This window comes from Vigna radiata, chromosome 11 (assembly GCF_000741045.1).
Source record: "Vigna radiata var. radiata cultivar VC1973A chromosome 11, Vradiata_ver6, whole genome shotgun sequence".
Taxonomy (NCBI): Eukaryota; Viridiplantae; Streptophyta; class Magnoliopsida; order Fabales; family Fabaceae; genus Vigna; species Vigna radiata.
In genome coordinates, this window is record NC_028361.1 from 290,817 (window position 1) to 308,111 (window position 17,295).

General features: G+C 39.2%; 3 protein-coding genes across 4 annotated transcripts; 1 reads left to right on the plus strand and 2 right to left on the minus strand.

Moving 5' to 3' along the window:
• Positions 1-661: 661 nt before the first annotated feature.
• LOC106778088 (myosin-2 heavy chain) lies at positions 662-9,191 on the minus strand. Of its 2 annotated transcripts, XM_014665990.2 has the most exons (18): positions 9,054-9,191; positions 8,412-8,470; positions 8,141-8,234; positions 7,918-8,026; positions 7,802-7,840; positions 7,367-7,450; positions 7,212-7,273; positions 6,582-6,684; positions 6,192-6,332; positions 5,879-5,947; positions 5,727-5,783; positions 5,388-5,648; positions 4,563-4,646; positions 4,320-4,430; positions 3,138-3,208; positions 1,914-2,138; positions 1,438-1,531; positions 662-1,228 (listed from the first exon to the last, which is right to left on the minus strand). In XM_014665990.2, the coding sequence occupies exons 2-18, from the start codon at positions 8,467-8,469 to the stop codon at positions 914-916; spliced, it is 1,977 nt and encodes a 658-aa protein (XP_014521476.1). In that variant the 5' UTR covers position 8,470; positions 9,054-9,191; the 3' UTR covers positions 662-913. The 2 variants fall into 2 exon arrangements, with proteins under 2 accessions (XP_014521476.1, XP_014521477.1); XM_014665991.2 differs by lacking the exon at positions 9,054-9,191 and having other exon boundaries at positions 7,918-8,021; positions 8,412-8,440.
• A 1,521-nt stretch (positions 9,192-10,712) lies between these two features.
• Positions 10,713-12,851, minus strand: LOC106776556. The gene is made up of 3 exons (XM_014664037.2): positions 12,697-12,851; positions 11,391-11,619; positions 10,713-10,983 (listed from the first exon to the last, which is right to left on the minus strand). Exons 1-3 carry the CDS (start codon positions 12,849-12,851, stop codon positions 10,933-10,935), a joined length of 435 nt encoding a protein of 144 aa, XP_014519523.1. The 3' UTR covers positions 10,713-10,932.
• Positions 12,852-12,887: 36 nt separating this feature from the next.
• Positions 12,888-13,982, plus strand: LOC106776557. The gene has a single exon (XM_014664038.1). It carries the CDS (start codon positions 12,888-12,890, stop codon positions 13,980-13,982), a length of 1,095 nt encoding a protein of 364 aa, XP_014519524.1.
• The last annotated feature ends 3,313 nt before the right edge of the window (positions 13,983-17,295 follow it).

The window sequence follows — 17,295 nt, forward strand, 5'->3', positions numbered from 1 at the left end:
TGTAATGAAGTTGAAAAGGTTTGTAATATACAATTTGATTTACTTAATTATATAGTTGATAAAAACTAGCATGTACAACTTATTAGAGTGAATATTTAATTTGAACTTTAAAAATTTGAGATGTTGGTTGATTGGTCACTAAGTAATTGTCACGAAAAATGGGTTTATGAATTTTTAGGTTTTTTAATTTGAAAACCTAGTGCAGAAAAAGTATACTTCAAGGAAAAAATTGATTTTTTGCATAACATGTTTTTTTTTAAACAGTTAGTTTTGTGATTCTGAATTTGAGTTCAGAAATAATCATCCTAACTTAATTTCTCTTTAAGAGAAAGGTTATACTAGAATAAAATGATAAAAATATAATAAGCAAACGAAAATAATACTTATCTATCATCTCACGTTCTCCAAATGCAGAAGGATAATGCAACTACGTCTTAAAACTACCTAAGTTTTTATATTGACTTTCATATTGATTTGAATTGAACTTCTCAATGATTTTAATCCTGAGAATCTTCTAATATGAAATATCTCCAAGTCTAATAGAATTTTCTTCTTGCGGACGGAACCAGGTTAAACTCAACACAAGATACGTTAATAAATTACAATCTTTAAAAGCATCGCATACTAACATGAACACAATATAATAAAATAAATACCGTCATAGAAACCATTAGTGAAATAGTCATACTAACATGAACACAATATAATAAAATAAATACCGTCATAGAAAACATTAGTGAAATAGTCGCAAAACAATTGGCATGCAACTGCAAGGAAGAACTGCAGGTGCATAAGAGTTATAAACACAACATGTTTCATGACCCTGCTGGATCAAAGCAGGACAACGGGCTTCAACTACCAGCCGAATATACAAAGCACTTAAGATGACTTATACTGTCACACAAGGAGCGTTTCATAGAACTTCTATACCAGGAACGAATACTATCTTGGTTTGTAAGTCCCTCAAAGTCTGAGCAGAAAAAATCAGAAGCTCAACCATTTCAAGCCCTGCAGCAGAAACAGTATCCATCTTTTCATCACTGCCTTCGTGATCTCCCCTGTCAGTGCCCATGCTGTATCCAATGTAACTAATATCTGCCTCAACAGGCCAGCTGGTTGGCAAGGAGCTGCCAAGAGCAGTTCTTAAAAGTTCTGCTTCATGAATAACGTCACTGAGGATTTCTGAAACACCGGAAATTGTACCTTCCGAAGTCACACAATCCTTGGCCTAAAAACCATGTCAATACATTTTAGCTTTCAAGTTTCAAAAAGTAAACAGGGTATGGTTTCTGGTTAATCCATGTTAATAAAGAGCTTAAGTTAAACAATTTCCCTTTTTGACCTAAAACATTGCATTCTCAACATGAAGCTCCCTTTTTCCCTGGTCTCTTTCAAATATCAAAATTTCAACAGTTGTCAAATAAAACAGTATGATACCTTTGAAAGAGAGAGACGAAGCCGATGAATTGATGAAGTTAAATGTTCCATGCTTTCCATGCTTTCCTTAAGAGTTGCATTTTCAATCTTCATTCTGCTACACAGAAGTAAACTACGTAAATAAACAGAAGGCTGAAAAGTAACACCATACGTAATGCTATCTCAAAATAGATATGACATTGACATGGTTTAAAGTTTAAACTATCCAGAACCCGAAGGGATTAATTTTAGTGCAGTAAGGTACAATCTTGTGTTTGAAAAACCAAAGTCTAAGACCCTACTCATCTCCTTGGGGTGAATGAAATGTAAGTCCCCTGAAGTATTTTGAAATGAAAAGCTTTTTGTAATTGTACCTTGGACTGAGGGTATCATCCCTCTACCATAAAATTTTACTTACCCAAAACCGGTAAGTCAAGCCACAATCATCCATTAATGGAATAGAATCAAAACACACAAATTCCGAAATTTACACATGCCTTGCAAAATCTATACTGCCGCTGGATTGATGATTGAAAGTTTTCCCTTCATTATTTGAACTACTGTCAACTTCATTTACACTAACATTCAGGGGGGCAATCCATCGTCTCAAATAGGATTTCTTTAATAAATTCTTTAAAGTTCCATCTCTTTCACGAGTAACAAGCTTTCTGTCTCCAGTGTTGACCACACCTTTCTCTTGATTAGGTTCATCACCCAATTTTCTGCACATGCAATAGGACGAAATTAAAAAAATGACATTCCACATTAAAGGAGAATTTTTTGAAGTAGCAGGAAAACGAAACACAACTAGAGTGGGATAAAATTCAACTGAGAATTGCTTGTAAAACAATAAAAGTAGTAAAGCATAAAAGTAAGATTAAAGGAAGACATAGCTGAACTATGATTGTTGCATAAATATATTCTATTACTCTGTTCGCATGCAATACAATAAATCTATTTTTTATAAAATTATCAAGACTGAAAAGAAACACCAACAGCGTGTCAGAAGAGAGAAGTAGGGTATATGAAGGGCAATCAAAGCCAATTAGACTCATGAAGACTTTGTAATTTCTATAGAATAAGGTGGTGGTTGCTATTGTGGTTTAAAGTAATAAGTTTCAGGGAAATGAAAAATAAAGCACGGCTTTGAGCTTCATACTTCAGTATCATAAAGATAACTAGTGTTACTTTAAAACCCGAAAAATGAAAATAGTATACTGGTTTTGCATATAAGCTCTTCGCATGATGTCCAGTTTCTAAGACTGAAGAGTTGAAGACAATCAAATTCATTTACTTGTGTAGTATTTTGCGCAACTTTTTTGTTAGTCTCCTTTCATTAAATGGAGAAGCCGAGACATAATTTTTACCAATGAACAAAAGGCCCAATAATAGAACTTTTACAGAAATTAATTAGAGGAATTTTAAAGAATTGGGAAAGTACAAAAAAGGGTAAGTCAAATACTACCTTATAAGATACACGTACGAAAAATAGTATAGACAGCAAATCATATTAGTGAAACTTTATCCTTTAAAATAGTAAAATAACACAACAACCAGAAGTATAAGAATACTATTTACTCTGCAATGGACATTTCTATTCGAGAAAACAGGAAATATGCTTTCGAAAAAATTCACTACAAAATAACAGGGCAACCGTGTAAAAATATACAGTGATGCAAAAATTATTAAATTAGCAACTGTCATCATTAAAGTAATCATACTCCAAAAGTAATTGATACTCCTGCTTCAATTGAGCCAATTCCATGAGAGCTTTCACCTTTTCATTAGTAACCTGAAGTTAAGAAAAACAAAAAAAAAAAATCCAAGTAAAAAGCTATTTGTGAACAGTAAATAATATCAACGATCTTTGTACACGTGATTCTAAATTTTATTGCTTCGAGTTAGAGGCGCAAAAGTTATTTCTAACATACTATTTACATATCTTGAAGGGGAACAAAACATAGCTTCATTGATGAAAACTATGAATAAAAAATTACAAAAAAAGAAAAGAAAAGAATATAGTAACCAATAATCCCTGGATGAATTTAAGTTGGCTTAGGAAAGGCAATCTAAATTCTGGCAGGATAAGGCACGCATTGACTGGTTCAATGATGGTGATAGAGGCACTAGTATTTTCCATGCAATTTTTAAAACAAGAAGGACTTCTACCATATTTCTAAACTGATTAATTCAGAAAATATTTTCAATAGTAAACAACAAATTGAGACTCATGTTTTGAATTATTGTTCTAATCTTTTTGATGCTTCTAATGATCATAATCTGATGAATGTGCATAAATTTGTCATGCGTTTGAGAACCCAAAAGTTGTTCCACGGAAGCTGAAGACCCGTTGGCAAAAAGCTCTAATCATTTGCAGAGCTTTGGAGTTTAGGTTTTCTCATATATTTTCGCTGAGGAATAAGAGAGTTGATGCGTTTGCTGACTTTGGTGTGAATAATAGACTTGATTTCTTTTGGTTTGACAATTTACCTTCTCACATTAGACTTGGTTTCTTTCAAAATCACCTAAGCCTCCCCAAAATTCAGGTTTTGTTAGTTGCTTGGAGGTGGTTTTTTTTTTTCTTGCATGGGTTTTGGCCTAGTCTCCTCATGCTTTTGTATGTTCTTTCTTTTATGATGGCTCATATATTGGCAAATAATCGATGGAACTTTAAGGTGACAAACTAGTTGGGATGTTAAAGTTTCATAATGACACCAAACATGGTCTATAAATGGATAAAAAATAAAAAACTAATGATTGGGAATTCTACATTGACTAAAAGTAAGACCGAATTATATATATGGTACACTTTGCACGACCATAAACCATTTTGTAGACTCTACTAGAACCAAGATACTGGAATATCAGTAATTGCAGTGTTCCAAAGTGTTACAGACAAGTACCTGCATCAAGTTCCTCTGAAGTTCTTCAGTTTTACCTTGTAGGGCTGAATTCACATTTCTCTCCAGTAGATGTCTTTCTTCCTGCTGTGATAAAAGCAATAATGCATCGACCTGAAATATAAAGCACAAATATCAGAGAGCAAGATCGCAAGAAGTTGGAAGCACAAATATCTTGGTTAGAGAAGAGAAAATGAGAAAGTAAATACACAATAGTTTTAATAAACGTGAAGATGAAAAAAATACCTTCTCTTGCAATGCCATTGCTAAAACATTAGATGCATCACCTTCTAAGCCAGCACCCACTGACAGTGCCCTAGGACTGTTCCTCTGTGAAAGAGTAAATAAAAGATTAATAAATACCTAGTCTTGCATCTTGTAACTATCAACAAATATCAATAAAATGAAGACAGACTGTAAACTCGACCAAGTTAAGATATATCCGTTGCTACTTTAATAAGAGCACTGCTATCCATTGTTATCCGATCATAATTAACACATTTAAATTTAAAAATAAAAACGAATGAACTTCTTTATTATATTAAAAAACAGTTTATCTTACTGATAGAATACATTGTAAAAGCTGTAGGAAAACCCACTGCATTCTTTGTTATAAGGCTGGCTTGTTTTCAGATTGGATGTAATCAGGTGAGCATGACAGTATTACATCTGCCCGTATCACTTAAACATGTTTGGGCTGGTCACATTGCCATTGAAGGTGACTAGCCCAATTTCGGCTTGACAATTACTGAACTGATTGAAAAACTCATTTTCTTAGGATGTTATGTCATTCTTCTCCCTCTACATCTCTTCTTTTTAGTCCACTGTTTTAATTTGTAATTGTGTTTAATACTATCATATTTTTAATTCTCAACCATGTAATTATCCAAGAAAAGTATGCTACAGTAAGTCTGTAACTTAAGATTATAAAATAAATCGTACTCCTTTACTACGCTATGCTTTATCTATAGTTCTACAAGTATCGTATTTCTACAAGTGCATTGTTTGCTATAGACAAAAATGAGTTGTCCTTTTGTAAAAGGGATTCAGTATTAGCATGGAGTTTCAAACCTCGTAATCAGAGATGGGTTTAGCTTGAGGGCTTATATGTATACCAACACCTTCAGATTCTTCTAGTTCCGCATCTCTTTGAAGGGTCAAATTTGGTACGGTACTCAGATCAAAACTCCGGATTTTTTCATCAATTACATTGGTTATAGATTTAATAATGGATTCTCCATCACCAAGTAAGTTCATAATTTCATCCCTACACTCAGAATGATAACTTTTCAAGTCTGCTATGCCGTTCTGAACCAATTTGTCCATAGAAATCTGCAAATAAGTCATCAGAATCCAGAATAAACATATGTATTAAATGACATTTCGGTTCCAAATTTTGAAAGTACTCACTTGTTTCTTCTCCAGTACGTTGACTCTCTTCTTCAAGTGATTTTCAATTTCCAAGCCCTAAAGCATCCAAAACAGAATAAGAATAACTGATAATTGAAAATTAGGGTTACCTAGGTAGCAATAAGCTGATAACAAAGATATTTAGATCATACCACCCTCAGTTTATTTTGAAGATAATCCATGGAATTCCTAAGTCTCTCCAGATGTTCTTCTAATGCACTCTGTCTGAGAAAGTGTTATTCACAATATGAACAGAGTATATAATCTCATTACAGTAATCTCCTATTTAACAACAGTCATCTGTTATCTCATAAGTAAATAGCATGCCAAATAAAACCACGTTCCAAAGGATGTGGTGAGTTATAGCAAGTCGTGCTGGATAGCATGCTGAACAACCACCATAACATGAGGAACACATCATCTGATAATCAAGGAAAGAGAATATAAGGGTTTTTGAAATCTTACAACGTATTTAGAGGTGGAAGGATCATTGAAACTCCAAGCCTCCTCAGGGTCACCCAAAAGACATGCACATTTCTCATCCCAACTTGTATCTTCAAATTCCTTCACAGAAGGTTGCCTGATCTGAAAGAACTTATTAATTACCTGAAATTCATAAAAACATACAGAGAGAGAACCAAAAGTTGAGTCATGTATTTAAGATCCATTAAATGCCAAAACAAATATGTTATTATAAATTGCATATTGAAGAACTTGATAGGATATATGCAGGATAACTCTTTTTCAAGTATTAGTTTTGTATCCTAAGAAACCATTGGATAAGCTTTGTACTGACTAACAAAGGAAATAAAAACGAAAGATAGAGTCACAGAGGAGGGAGAACGAGAACACTACTTTCTTGAAGTTTTCATTTTGTTTCATATGCACTGCTTGATCAATCTGTAGAGCATCATTAAACTCCTTTAGTTTAAGGCAATCTGCGGTGAGCTCCTCTACCCTGTGTTAAAGATAGGTTGCAAGTAAAATAAAAATTGTTTTCCCACGTAAACATATCCAACATGTCATAGAAAACAAGATCATACAGAACAGAGGTATAGGTAATCGTATAATAGGCACATAAGTTTTAATCTTTCAGTCTTGCTTAGTAAATTACCTTACAGAAAATAAGGCCCTCCATATAAAGAGAACAGACACACTAGCAACTTGCAAGACAGTTTCAACTGAAATAAATGTAGACTATATGAAAATACAACATCCCAAATTTGCCATGTAAGATGAATAAATCATTTAAAATGGAAAACCATATGTGAGAAAAAGTAAAACATGTCTCTTCTGTTAACCATAGTTGTTATAATTCTTGGGTGGATCTCAATATGTTACACCAAACATAATCAAGCAACAAGTGCATCATGTCATCATCATCGTCTATTTACATAAAATAAAAGCAGGATCTTTTCTCATACCTCCTAAGCCACCTATCTTTATTAATATGTAGGCACTAAAATGACACAAAGATTGAGATACCTCTGGTGGAAGCCATGTATTTGTTGGAACATTGTCTCCTCCTTTTCTTTGGCCTTTTCAGCCTGTTAATATAAAGGAATTTTGAAATTAACAACCACAAAAACCTACAAAGTACTGAAAACGATATTCTTTAGGAAAACAGACAATATTGTGACCTCAATTATTGCTTGATCCCTTTCAGCGAAAGCAGTAGCCATACAACCTTGGAAAAATTTTACCTGCTTCTCAGCTTCCATGTTCTGGACATTAAATTTGAAGTCATTAGTAACAGTATTCCTCATGAACAACTCAGTCAAAGTACAAACCAAAAACCATCCACCTCACAAGTCACATCAGTCAAAATATGTTAACTCTTTCAAGAAACTATAGCATGATCACAACAAACTATAGCTTGCCGTCATGTTCTCACCATAATCCCTTATAAGACTTTCAACTAAGTGTAAAAAAAATTCAGACAAATAAAAGTAATCAGTTTGTAATTTTGTATCCAGCAACTCTACACAAGGCTAAAGCTGGACAGCAATTCCTAATGCAATCTCAGAACTACAGTGTAAAACAATGAAGAGCAACAGGTGAGGAGAAAGAGAGACCTTTGAAACCTCAGCGCTGTGCAGATCAGCAAGTTGACCCTGAATATAGTAAAGTAAATATGTAAACAAAATACAAGGAATTTTACGCCACAAAGTCAAAATATTCAATAACTCACTTTAATTCTGTATGCCTCAGAAAGCTCCTCTTCCAGATTTAGATTGTCTCTTGAGCAAGCCGCCAACTTCTTTTTCAAACTCTCAATCTCCTGCTCCAATCCAGCTGTCCTAATTGGGCACAGAGTTGAATATAATAGATACTCTTTATTGGCATTAAGACAACATGACAACATGTACTCATTGTATGTAGATTGCCTTAAGAATAGGAAAATAAACAGATACCTTTGAAAATGCATTCGGGTAGCTACAGCAAGATATCCAGGCCCAGCTTGCTGCATGCATAACTGTTCGATATCCTTGTGTAATTCATCACGCTCTACAAAATTATATACTTTGTAGGTTCAATGACTATAATAAGTGACTTCAATACCAGATAAAACTTTACAGGAGACAACAGTTTAATCAAATCAACATCAGTCTAGTGTTCTTACTAAACCTAAAACGACCCTTGTAAGAGAGTTAAAGTAACATGTACAAGTAAAAATGCACATACCCCTTTCCAGTTGTTCTATGCGAGCCAACAATGGTTCGTCATCTGAACTCTCTGCCATTCTGGGGGAAAAATCATTAAATCAACAAAATTGAAAGCTCAATTACTGTCAAAGCCAGAGCTCGAAGTTCATACCATCGAATAAAGCGCAAAAGATTCACAGAGAGAATAAGACAAATTCGAAGCACTAAGATTGCAGTTGAAAAAGCTAACCCCACTAAGCCTTTTATACTCAAATGAAGAACTAGTGAGTTTGTACAATGCTTCCAATTGCGTGTCGTTTAAGTCGAAAAGTGAATGAACAAAAACACCAAAATTTTACCACGCAATCATATGAGGGTGACGGATCCTATACTAAAAAGAATGCACCAAAGAAAGAGTTCTATTTGTTGAAAATTCTGCAAATTACTCCATAAGAAGGGTAAAAAAAGGCCCAAAAACCAGGTGTGAGTGTCAATACATGAATTGAGTTAATTTCCTCCGAAAACAGAAATCTAATGAAGAAGCACAATCCTTGTACTCCCAATCCCAACAAACAAAACCAACCTTATTGTACAAAATCAATACCAAATAGTAGTAACAAAATAATATATACAAGGATAATAATAAAACTAAAGGTATGAATGATGAGAGCATGGAGATGACCTGGAATTGAAAAGGCGAGAAAATTTTTGAAACAAAGGGTCTTCAAATCGCCGATAAAGCTCCGCGACTTCGAATGGTTTCTGAAATTCTACCAACTTCGATGAAAGGTTTTAAAAATGGGAAAAGGATTAGTGACTAAACCGTTTAAAATAATCTTATTCTATTTTATTTTATTTACAAACTTGTTTACTGGAAACTCAAGAAAAGAGCAATCACGCCACTCTTTTCTGTTTCCACAGTAAACTTTTTCTTCTTTTCTTTCGGTAAAAACTGAAAATTTATACAGTGGAATGATTTAAAGAACTTGCAAAATCTTTAAAATTGAAGATGTATTTTCTTTTCCTGTTTCCTACAAAAATGATTGCAAACCAAGTGCTGAGAATTTTTTTAGTTTTATTTTTAGCTCATTTAACAATAATATAGATTCATATTTCAATGTATATATATTAAAGAATATAACATAATTTTCATGAGATAAACTGTAATATTTATTTAAAATTAATAGTAATAATAATACTTTTTCATATAAATGTTTCGTTTATGGCTTATAAATGTTAATCTGATGAGTTATAATTTAAATATACATACTTCTCACTTAAATTCTCGGTTCATGTATATTACATAAATCTTGATAAAAAGAAGTCAAGAACGTGTTATTTAACACATCTTTTAATAATATTTTTAACCACTAATTAAAATGCATGAAAGATTATTTGTTTATTTAGTTGCATGACTTATTTAATAAGTTTTGTGCACGTAGTTTTATAGTTTACGATAAATTTCAACCAATATTAGAAGATTGTATATTAAAATTTGTTTTAATTGTATATTTTTAACACTTTTTCTTAAGTGAGCTATTAATCAATTAATATATAATCAAATTAAATAGTACTTGTAGTTAACAAAAAAAAAAAAAAAGTCGCATAAGAAATAAGTATCAGTTTCGATTGCTATACTAATTAGTCAATGAAAGCATGTTTTAATATAGGATTATTAGAATCTTATTCAACTAAAAATTCAATTTTATTTAGATAAGAGTTGTAAAAATATTCACCTTAATAAATAGTAATAATTTTCTTTTATTAATAATAATAATAATAATAATAAATTTTGGTATGAATAGAAACGTTATTAATGAATTTATGTTATAAGTTAAGAAAAAAGTTGTGTTAGATGGTAACTAGTAAAAACATATTAAATAGTTTTTCATATTAAGTAAAAGCATTCATTCACAAGTTTTTATGACTTTATATTTATCTTTAAAAGCACTTCGACAATTTAATAAATGTTAAAATTCCAACATTGACTAGAAATAAAGTCAATTTATAATTAAGATGCAAATTTCACTTTACAAGCTTTACAAACCGATTTTGTAAGATTGAATTAGACTTTAAAACTCAGATTCTAAACTTATTACCAATTTAGACTGTAAGCTTATCCAAGACAACAATTTATGATTAATGTATCTTGGAAAGTGAAATTTATTGAAAACATAAATAATGAATGTAAATCAGAAAAAACAAGTCTTGTTGTATTTGCAACAACATAAAGAATCATACACTTTTACTTTTGACATGACTCGAGACAACATAATTGAAGTCATTTTAGTGCATTCGTTTTTCAATCTCTTGTTGTTTATGGTTTAATGGTATGGGGAGAAGGAGCATCAATGTGTAACTTTCTTAGCAATAAAAGCAAGTGAATGAAGCAGTTTGAGGTTTGGAAGCAAGTAACAGTTCATATTATTTAACAAAAATAATAAAAAAATCAACAAGGGATAATGTAAAGTAAAGAAAAGAGAGAGAAAAGAGACACAAATTTGATCGAGTTCAATGCTGAAACACACTTCATCGAGTTTCCAGTTTGTGCAAAGCAAATGTCATCTCAGAAGCACGCATCCAATAGGCAACAGCAGCAGAGAGCAGCCAAACTGTATAATTCACAAATTCCAAAAAATCAATATCATGCAGTGCCATGGCATGCGTCTATTTCTCACTCATAAACATGAAAAAGATCAAGAGTAATATAAAACATGTAAAATTCAAATCCCATAATTCAAAATTTGTTATGCCAATGTTATGTAATGTAACGTTATGTGTGCAAAAACATAGTATTCCTTTATTCAAACAATGGGTCTACGCAAAAAACAAACCCAGTAGGAGCAGACACAACAATTCGGAGTCTCCAAGAAAAGAATGTAAATCAGTTACGAATAGAGCGCAAAACAGCTAATTATGTCTAATGTTGAGCCGACAACGGTCACCGAGTCAACTCGGAAAGAGCCGGATCGGATCTGACTCAGCAATCGAAATTAGAGAGAGAGAGAGAAAGACGCACCAGCCTTCCAAGCAACCAGAGTTCTGTGAATTTTGTTGCTGCGGGGGCGGAGGCGGAGCGTATTGAGGAGCGTAGGGCGGCGGAGGATAGCCCTGGGCGGGGTAAGGCGGCGGAGGATAGCCATGCTGTGGGGGATATCCGGGAGGCGGGTATCCGGGTGGCGGGTATCCAGGAGGCGGGTATCCGGGCGGTGGATATCCTTCCTTTCCTTGTCCCTCCGGCGGATAACCTGAGAAAGGAAAGAATGAGAATGAGAATGAGAATGTGAATTAGAAAGTGGGAATGAATATAGAAGGAAGGAATCGGAACCTTGCGGTGGTGGAACTCCGACGGGTGATTGCTGATGCGGATTATAATAACTCATTGGGTTGTGGTGTGATCGAAGATGAATGAACAAAATGAATGAATGAATCAGAGAATAAGAATTTGGATATATCTACACACACCCAACAAATTAATTCTTATTTCTTCACTTTATATTTTACACTCTGTCCAACACCTCAGCACAGCAAATCACTCTTTGTTTTTTTCCATATATATAAAATTAAATTTTTATCCTAATTATACATATTTCATATTATGATAAAAGAAATATAAACCAAGTTAAAAGTACAAGAAATAATAATAAATTAAATAAAAATAAAAAATAAAGAAAAAATATTCAATATGGTAGAAATATATATAATAATGATCATATGTATATTTTGATATAATTTGTTAAGATAGTAAAACAAAAAGATAAAATTTATAAACATACTCTATTATATATATCTTTCAATAGTCTTGTGTTTTTAATTAGTTTATCTATCGTTTATACCTGTGTTCATTTTTCTCGCTTGAGTAATGTACTAGGGACCACCGACCGGTCATGGTCAATGCCGGAAAGAAGACCCATGCTATCCGACATTATCTGATATAGGCAAAGCCGGCGGTAGAAAAAGGATCCCCCGAACGAGCCCGACCGCTAGCGCCCAAGCTTTCGTGCCAATCCGCTTTCCGCCGTTACTAACAGCTAAAGATTACCGGCCGGTTACACAATGACCGGACGGTCAGATACAAAATCCACCCGTAGAATGAGACTTAAGGAGGGGCACACGGTCGGCACAATGACCGGACGGTCACGATCAACAAGGTTAAGGTAAGTGTGGAAAGATTAGCATAATCCAGTGTTTTAGATGGCTGGGCCACAATTGGGCCTTAATTAAGGTAATCTTAATACCAGGCCCATGTCTACCACTATAAATACAAGTCAAAGGTCACAGGTAGGTGGTTCATTGATTGCGCATTTAATTCTGACTTAAGATACCCGATCGGATAACCAAACTGACTTAAGCATCGGAGTGCCTTTAGCAGGTACCCTCCGGGAGTTTGAAGCAGGGGAGCGCGCGAGAGAAGTCGGACAGGAGGTGGAGTAGAGAAAATTGGGTAGGTGACGTGTATCTCGGCCCAATACCGGAACATTTTGGCGCCCACCGTGGGGCCGAGAGTCTAAGCCCAATGGTGACCACGAGGAATACGACCGTTGAGGACCCGGCGGAGGCGATCAGAGCATTGCGACAGCAGATGGAGGATATGAGGCGGCAGCACGAGCAAGAACTATCGGCGGTTAGAGAGGAGTGTGCTGCTCGGATCGCCCAAGAACGGGAGATCAGGGAGAGGAGTAAGGATCTGTCAGAACGTCGGCAGGAGGATGAGCTCAGAAAGTCGAATGCTCGGGAGGGGGCGGCCGAACACAGTAGTGCCTCGGATAGAACTTGGAGGTTGGAGGATACGGAGTTAGACGGGAGTCAGGCGAGGACGGAGAGGATAACCGCCACCGTTAGCACGGTACCGGTAGGGAGAACGCCGCTAGTGAAGGAGGAAGAGGTAATCGAAGGATTGCCATTCACCCGGTCCATCATGGACGTCCATATTTCAGAGCACTTTGTGCCTCCTCAACTCAGTATATATGATGGTACAACTGATCCTGACGATCATATTCAAGCCTTCTCCACCCGGATGGCGTTCCGGACAGGCGACAGGGCGATTTGGTGTCGGGCGTTCTCCCTCTCGTTAGAGGGTGAGGCACTCGAGTGGTTTAATGCCCTGCCTGCAGGTTCTATTCGAAGTTTCGAAGGGTTAAAGGAGCTGTTTGGGCGGCAGTTCGCCGGTAATCGGGCCGAAGACCCCACGGTCTTCGAACTTTCCAATCTTAGGCAGGGGAAAGATGAGACATTGAAGGCATTCATGGACCGTTACCAGAAGATGGTCCGAAGGGTTAAGGGGTTGAATGTTGAACTAGCCCTGCAATATGTGATGCCCGCACTTCGTCCAGGAACCTTTAAGGACAGTGTATGCCGGAAGAGACCGAAGACTATGGAGGAGTTAAGGGAGCGAGCGGCGGATGAAATGAGAGTGGAGGAGATGAAACAGGCATACAAGAAGGAGAGCCAAGAGTTGAAAGAGAAGGCCGAGGGTAAGAAACTCGACGGGTCCTCACGGACGGGGGGCTTCAAGCCCCGGGAGGCCCACCGAGGACCCAAGTTCCAACAATATACCCCGCTCAACGCCCCCCCTGCCCGCATCTTACAAGAGGCGTTGAGCGTCAATTGAATCCCCCCCCTAAAAAAGCGGCCTACGCCGGCCGGAGCTGATGGCAACAAACATTGTTTGTATCACCAGAATATGGGACATACCACGGAGGAGTGTGTGACCCTACGAGACAAGATCGAAGAATTGATTCGTGCCGGGCACCTGAAGCAATACATCCGAACGGTACCCGCCGAACCTCGGCGGGGGCGGGGGCCAAGTCCCGTTCCGAGGAGGAATCAGGATCGTAGTCCCAGTCGGCCACTCCGGCGAACGGACAATCGATCAAATTACGATGACCGAAGGAGGAGGAGTAGAAGTCGCAACGGGGACCGTGATCGGCCGGTACGCGGTCGAATCAATACGATATCTGGCGGGTTCGCAGGTGGGGGACCGTCGACTTCCGCCCGAAAGCGCCATGTGAGGGCATTGCGGTCGGTGAACAGCGTCCAAGCTAGCCGGAAATCCATGCCGCCGATAACATTCACAGATGATGACTTTCACGCCCCGGATTTGGAGCAGGATGATCCGATGGCTATCACGGCTGAAATCGCCCGGTATGAAGTGGCGAAAGTCCTTGTCGACCAGGGGAGCTCCGCCAATATCCTTTATTGGAAGACCTTTTTGCAGATGGACCTTTCGGAGGAGCTGATCGTCCCCTTCCATGAGCAAATTGTGGGCTTTGCGGGAGAGCGAGTGGACACCAAAGGGTACGTGGATCTCCGCACCCGGCTGGGGGCGGGGCGGGATGGTGATGAGAAGAAGGTTCGGTATCTGCTGGTGGATGCCAATACTTCGTATAATGTCCTACTGGGGCGCCCGTGCCTTAACTCCTTCGGCGCCATTGTATCCACACCCCACTTAACTATGAAGTACCCCAACGACCAAAAAAGAATTGTAACGGTACGGGCTGATCAGAAAACGGCAAGGGAATGTTATGCTGCCGGATTACGTATGTACCCCCGAGTGTCAAGGGCAAAAGTGCCGCGGTCGGAGGTGGCCATGGCTGATTTGGACCCACGGGTGGGGACGGAAGATCGAATGGAGCCGCACGGGACAGTTCAGCCGGCCAAGCTGGGGTCAAGAGAGGACCAAGTCACTACAATAGCAGGAGGCCTGGATCCTGCATTCGAAGACGGCCTTAGGGGCATGTTGTGGCGGAACAGAGATTTGTTCGCCTGGACTGCGGCCGATATGCCAGGGATACACCCATCCATCATGACACACCGTTTAGCCCTCTTTAGAGAGGCCCGACCGGTGGCCCAGAAGAAACGGCGAATGGGCGCCGAGAAGGAGCGGGCGGTCGAGGAGGAGGTGAAGAAACTCAAGGAGGCAGGATTCATCCGCGAAGTGACATATACCACTTGGCTTGCCAATGTAGTAATGGTGAAGAAGCCTAGTGGCAAGTGGCGCATGTGCACCGACTACACAGATCTGAACAAAGCTTGCCCCAAAGATTCCCATCCCCTCCCGAACATAGATAGTCTGGTAGATGGAGCATCTGGCCATCGTGTACTCAGTTTCTTGGACGCGTACTCCGGATACAACCAGATACCAATGCACGAGGCCGATCGGGAGAAGACGGCGTTCATCACTAACCGAGGAAATTATTGTTATGACGTGATGCCGTTCGGATTAAAAAACGCCGGCGCCACGTATCAAAGGTTAATGGACAAGATCTTCGCAGACCAGATCGGACGGTGCATGGAGGTGTACGTGGATGACATGGTCGTCCGGTCCGCAACCCCCGGGGAACACTTACATGACCTGGAGGAAGTGTTCCAACAGGTACGCCGCTATAATATGCGCCTTAACCCTGCCAAATGTACTTTTGGTGTCTCCGCTGGCAAATTTTTAGGGTTCATGCTGACCGAAAGGGGGATAGAGGCCAACCCCGACAAGTGCGCGGCCATCCTCGACATGCGGAGTCCTGTCAACTTAAAGGAAATCCAGAGGTTGGTCGGGCGGTTGACGGCTCTTGCCAGGTTTATTCCAAAACTGGCCGACCGGATACGACCAATCCTGAAAAGGATGAAAAAGGGGGACGAAGCAGGGAGCTGGGATGCGGAGTGCGAGCTAGCATTTGCCGCTGTAAAGAGCTTGTTAACCAACCCTCCCGTGATGAATCGCCCACTCCCGGATTCCGAGTTGCAGGTATACTTGGGGGTATCCCAGGAAGTTGTCAGCGCGGCCCTGGTCCAAGACGCCAGTGAGCCTCGCCTGATATACTTCGTCAGTAGAGTGCTTCACCCGCCGAGACCCGGTATCAACTAGTCGAGAAGGTTGCTCTAGCTCTTCTCCATGCGTCAAGGAGGCTCCGCCCGTATTTCCAAAGTCATCAGGTGGTTGTTAGAACCGACCACCCCATATCCAAGATCCTGAGGAAACCCGACATAGCTGGGAGGATGGTGAGCTGGGCGGTGGAGTTGTCAGAATTCGGCCTACGTTTTGAACCGCAAGGATCTGTCAAGGGACAGCACTTGGCTGACTTTACACTAGAATTGCCTCCAAACCACACTTCTGAAGGGTGGAGCCTTTATGTGGATGGTGCGGCCGGACGGGTGAACGCCGGAGCCGGGGTGGTACTGGAGGGACCAGGCGGTTTCCTCATCGAGCAGTCACTTGTGTTCAAGTTCAAAGCCTCTAACAATCAGGCCGAGTACGAGGCCCTGATCGCCGGACTGGCCCTGGCCATAGACATGGGGGCCCGATCCCTCACGTGTAGAACCGACTCCCAGCTGGTGGTCGGACAAATGACGGGTGAGTTCCAGGTTAAAGACGACCAGCTGTTGAGATATTTTCACAAAGCTAGCACAATGGCCAAGAATTTTCAACCTTTCGTAATCAAGCACATCCCGCGAGAAGAGAACTCCCGGGCGGACATGTTGTCTAAGCTTAGCACTGGCAGGGAGAAAGGACAACTGACCACCGTCATTCGCCAGGTCTTGACGGAGCCGTCGGTGGAGTGCATGGCCTTGGAACCACCCGCCAACAATGACTGGCGGGTCGAAATCATGAAGCTGATGGCGGACCAGGATCAAGGGATTGGCTTGAGACCGACAGAGGCCAGACGGCTGGCCCGCTACGTCAATATAGGAGGCGACTTATACCGAAGAGGTTTTTCTGTCCCCTTGCTAAAGTGCATAAGTCCAGACCAGGCAGCGTATGTGCTGGACGAACTCCATAATGGGATTTGCGGCCTGCACACGGGAGCGAGGACGTTGAGAGCGAGGGCCCTCAGGGCCGGATATTATTGGCCCACGATGGAAAACGACGCCAAAGCTTTTACCGCAAAGTGTGAGCGGTGCCAAGCCCATGCGAATATACCGCATGCCCC

What these genes read in the sequence shown, in the direction of transcription:
- LOC106778088 (XM_014665990.2), bottom strand. Translation starts at nt 8,469, where the DNA reads ATGGCAGAGAGTTCAGATGACGAACCATTGTTGGCTCGCATAGAACAA. An exon ending in ATACATGGCTTCCACCAGAG is followed by an intron (nt 6,685 to 7,211) that starts GTATCTCAATCT and finishes TCTTTAACACAG; the next exon opens with GGTAGAGGAGCTCACCGCAG. An exon ending in CAATGGCATTGCAAGAGAAG is followed by an intron (nt 4,431 to 4,562) that starts GTATTTTTTTCA and finishes TTTATATTTCAG; the next exon opens with GTCGATGCATTATTGCTTTT.
- LOC106776557 (XM_014664038.1), top strand. Translation starts at nt 12,888, where the DNA reads ATGGTGACCACGAGGAATACGACCGTTGAGGACCCGGCGGAGGCGATC.
- LOC106776556 (XM_014664037.2), bottom strand. Translation starts at nt 12,851, where the DNA reads ATGTTCCGGTATTGGGCCGAGATACACGTCACCTACCCAATTTTCTCT. An exon ending in CAGTTTGGTTATCCGATCGG is followed by an intron (nt 11,620 to 12,696) that starts GTATCTTAAGTC and finishes TTCCTTTCTCAG; the next exon opens with GTTATCCGCCGGAGGGACAA. An exon ending in TCTGGTTGCTTGGAAGGCTG is followed by an intron (nt 10,984 to 11,390) that starts GTGCGTCTTTCT and finishes TGAATTATACAG; the next exon opens with TTTGGCTGCTCTCTGCTGCT.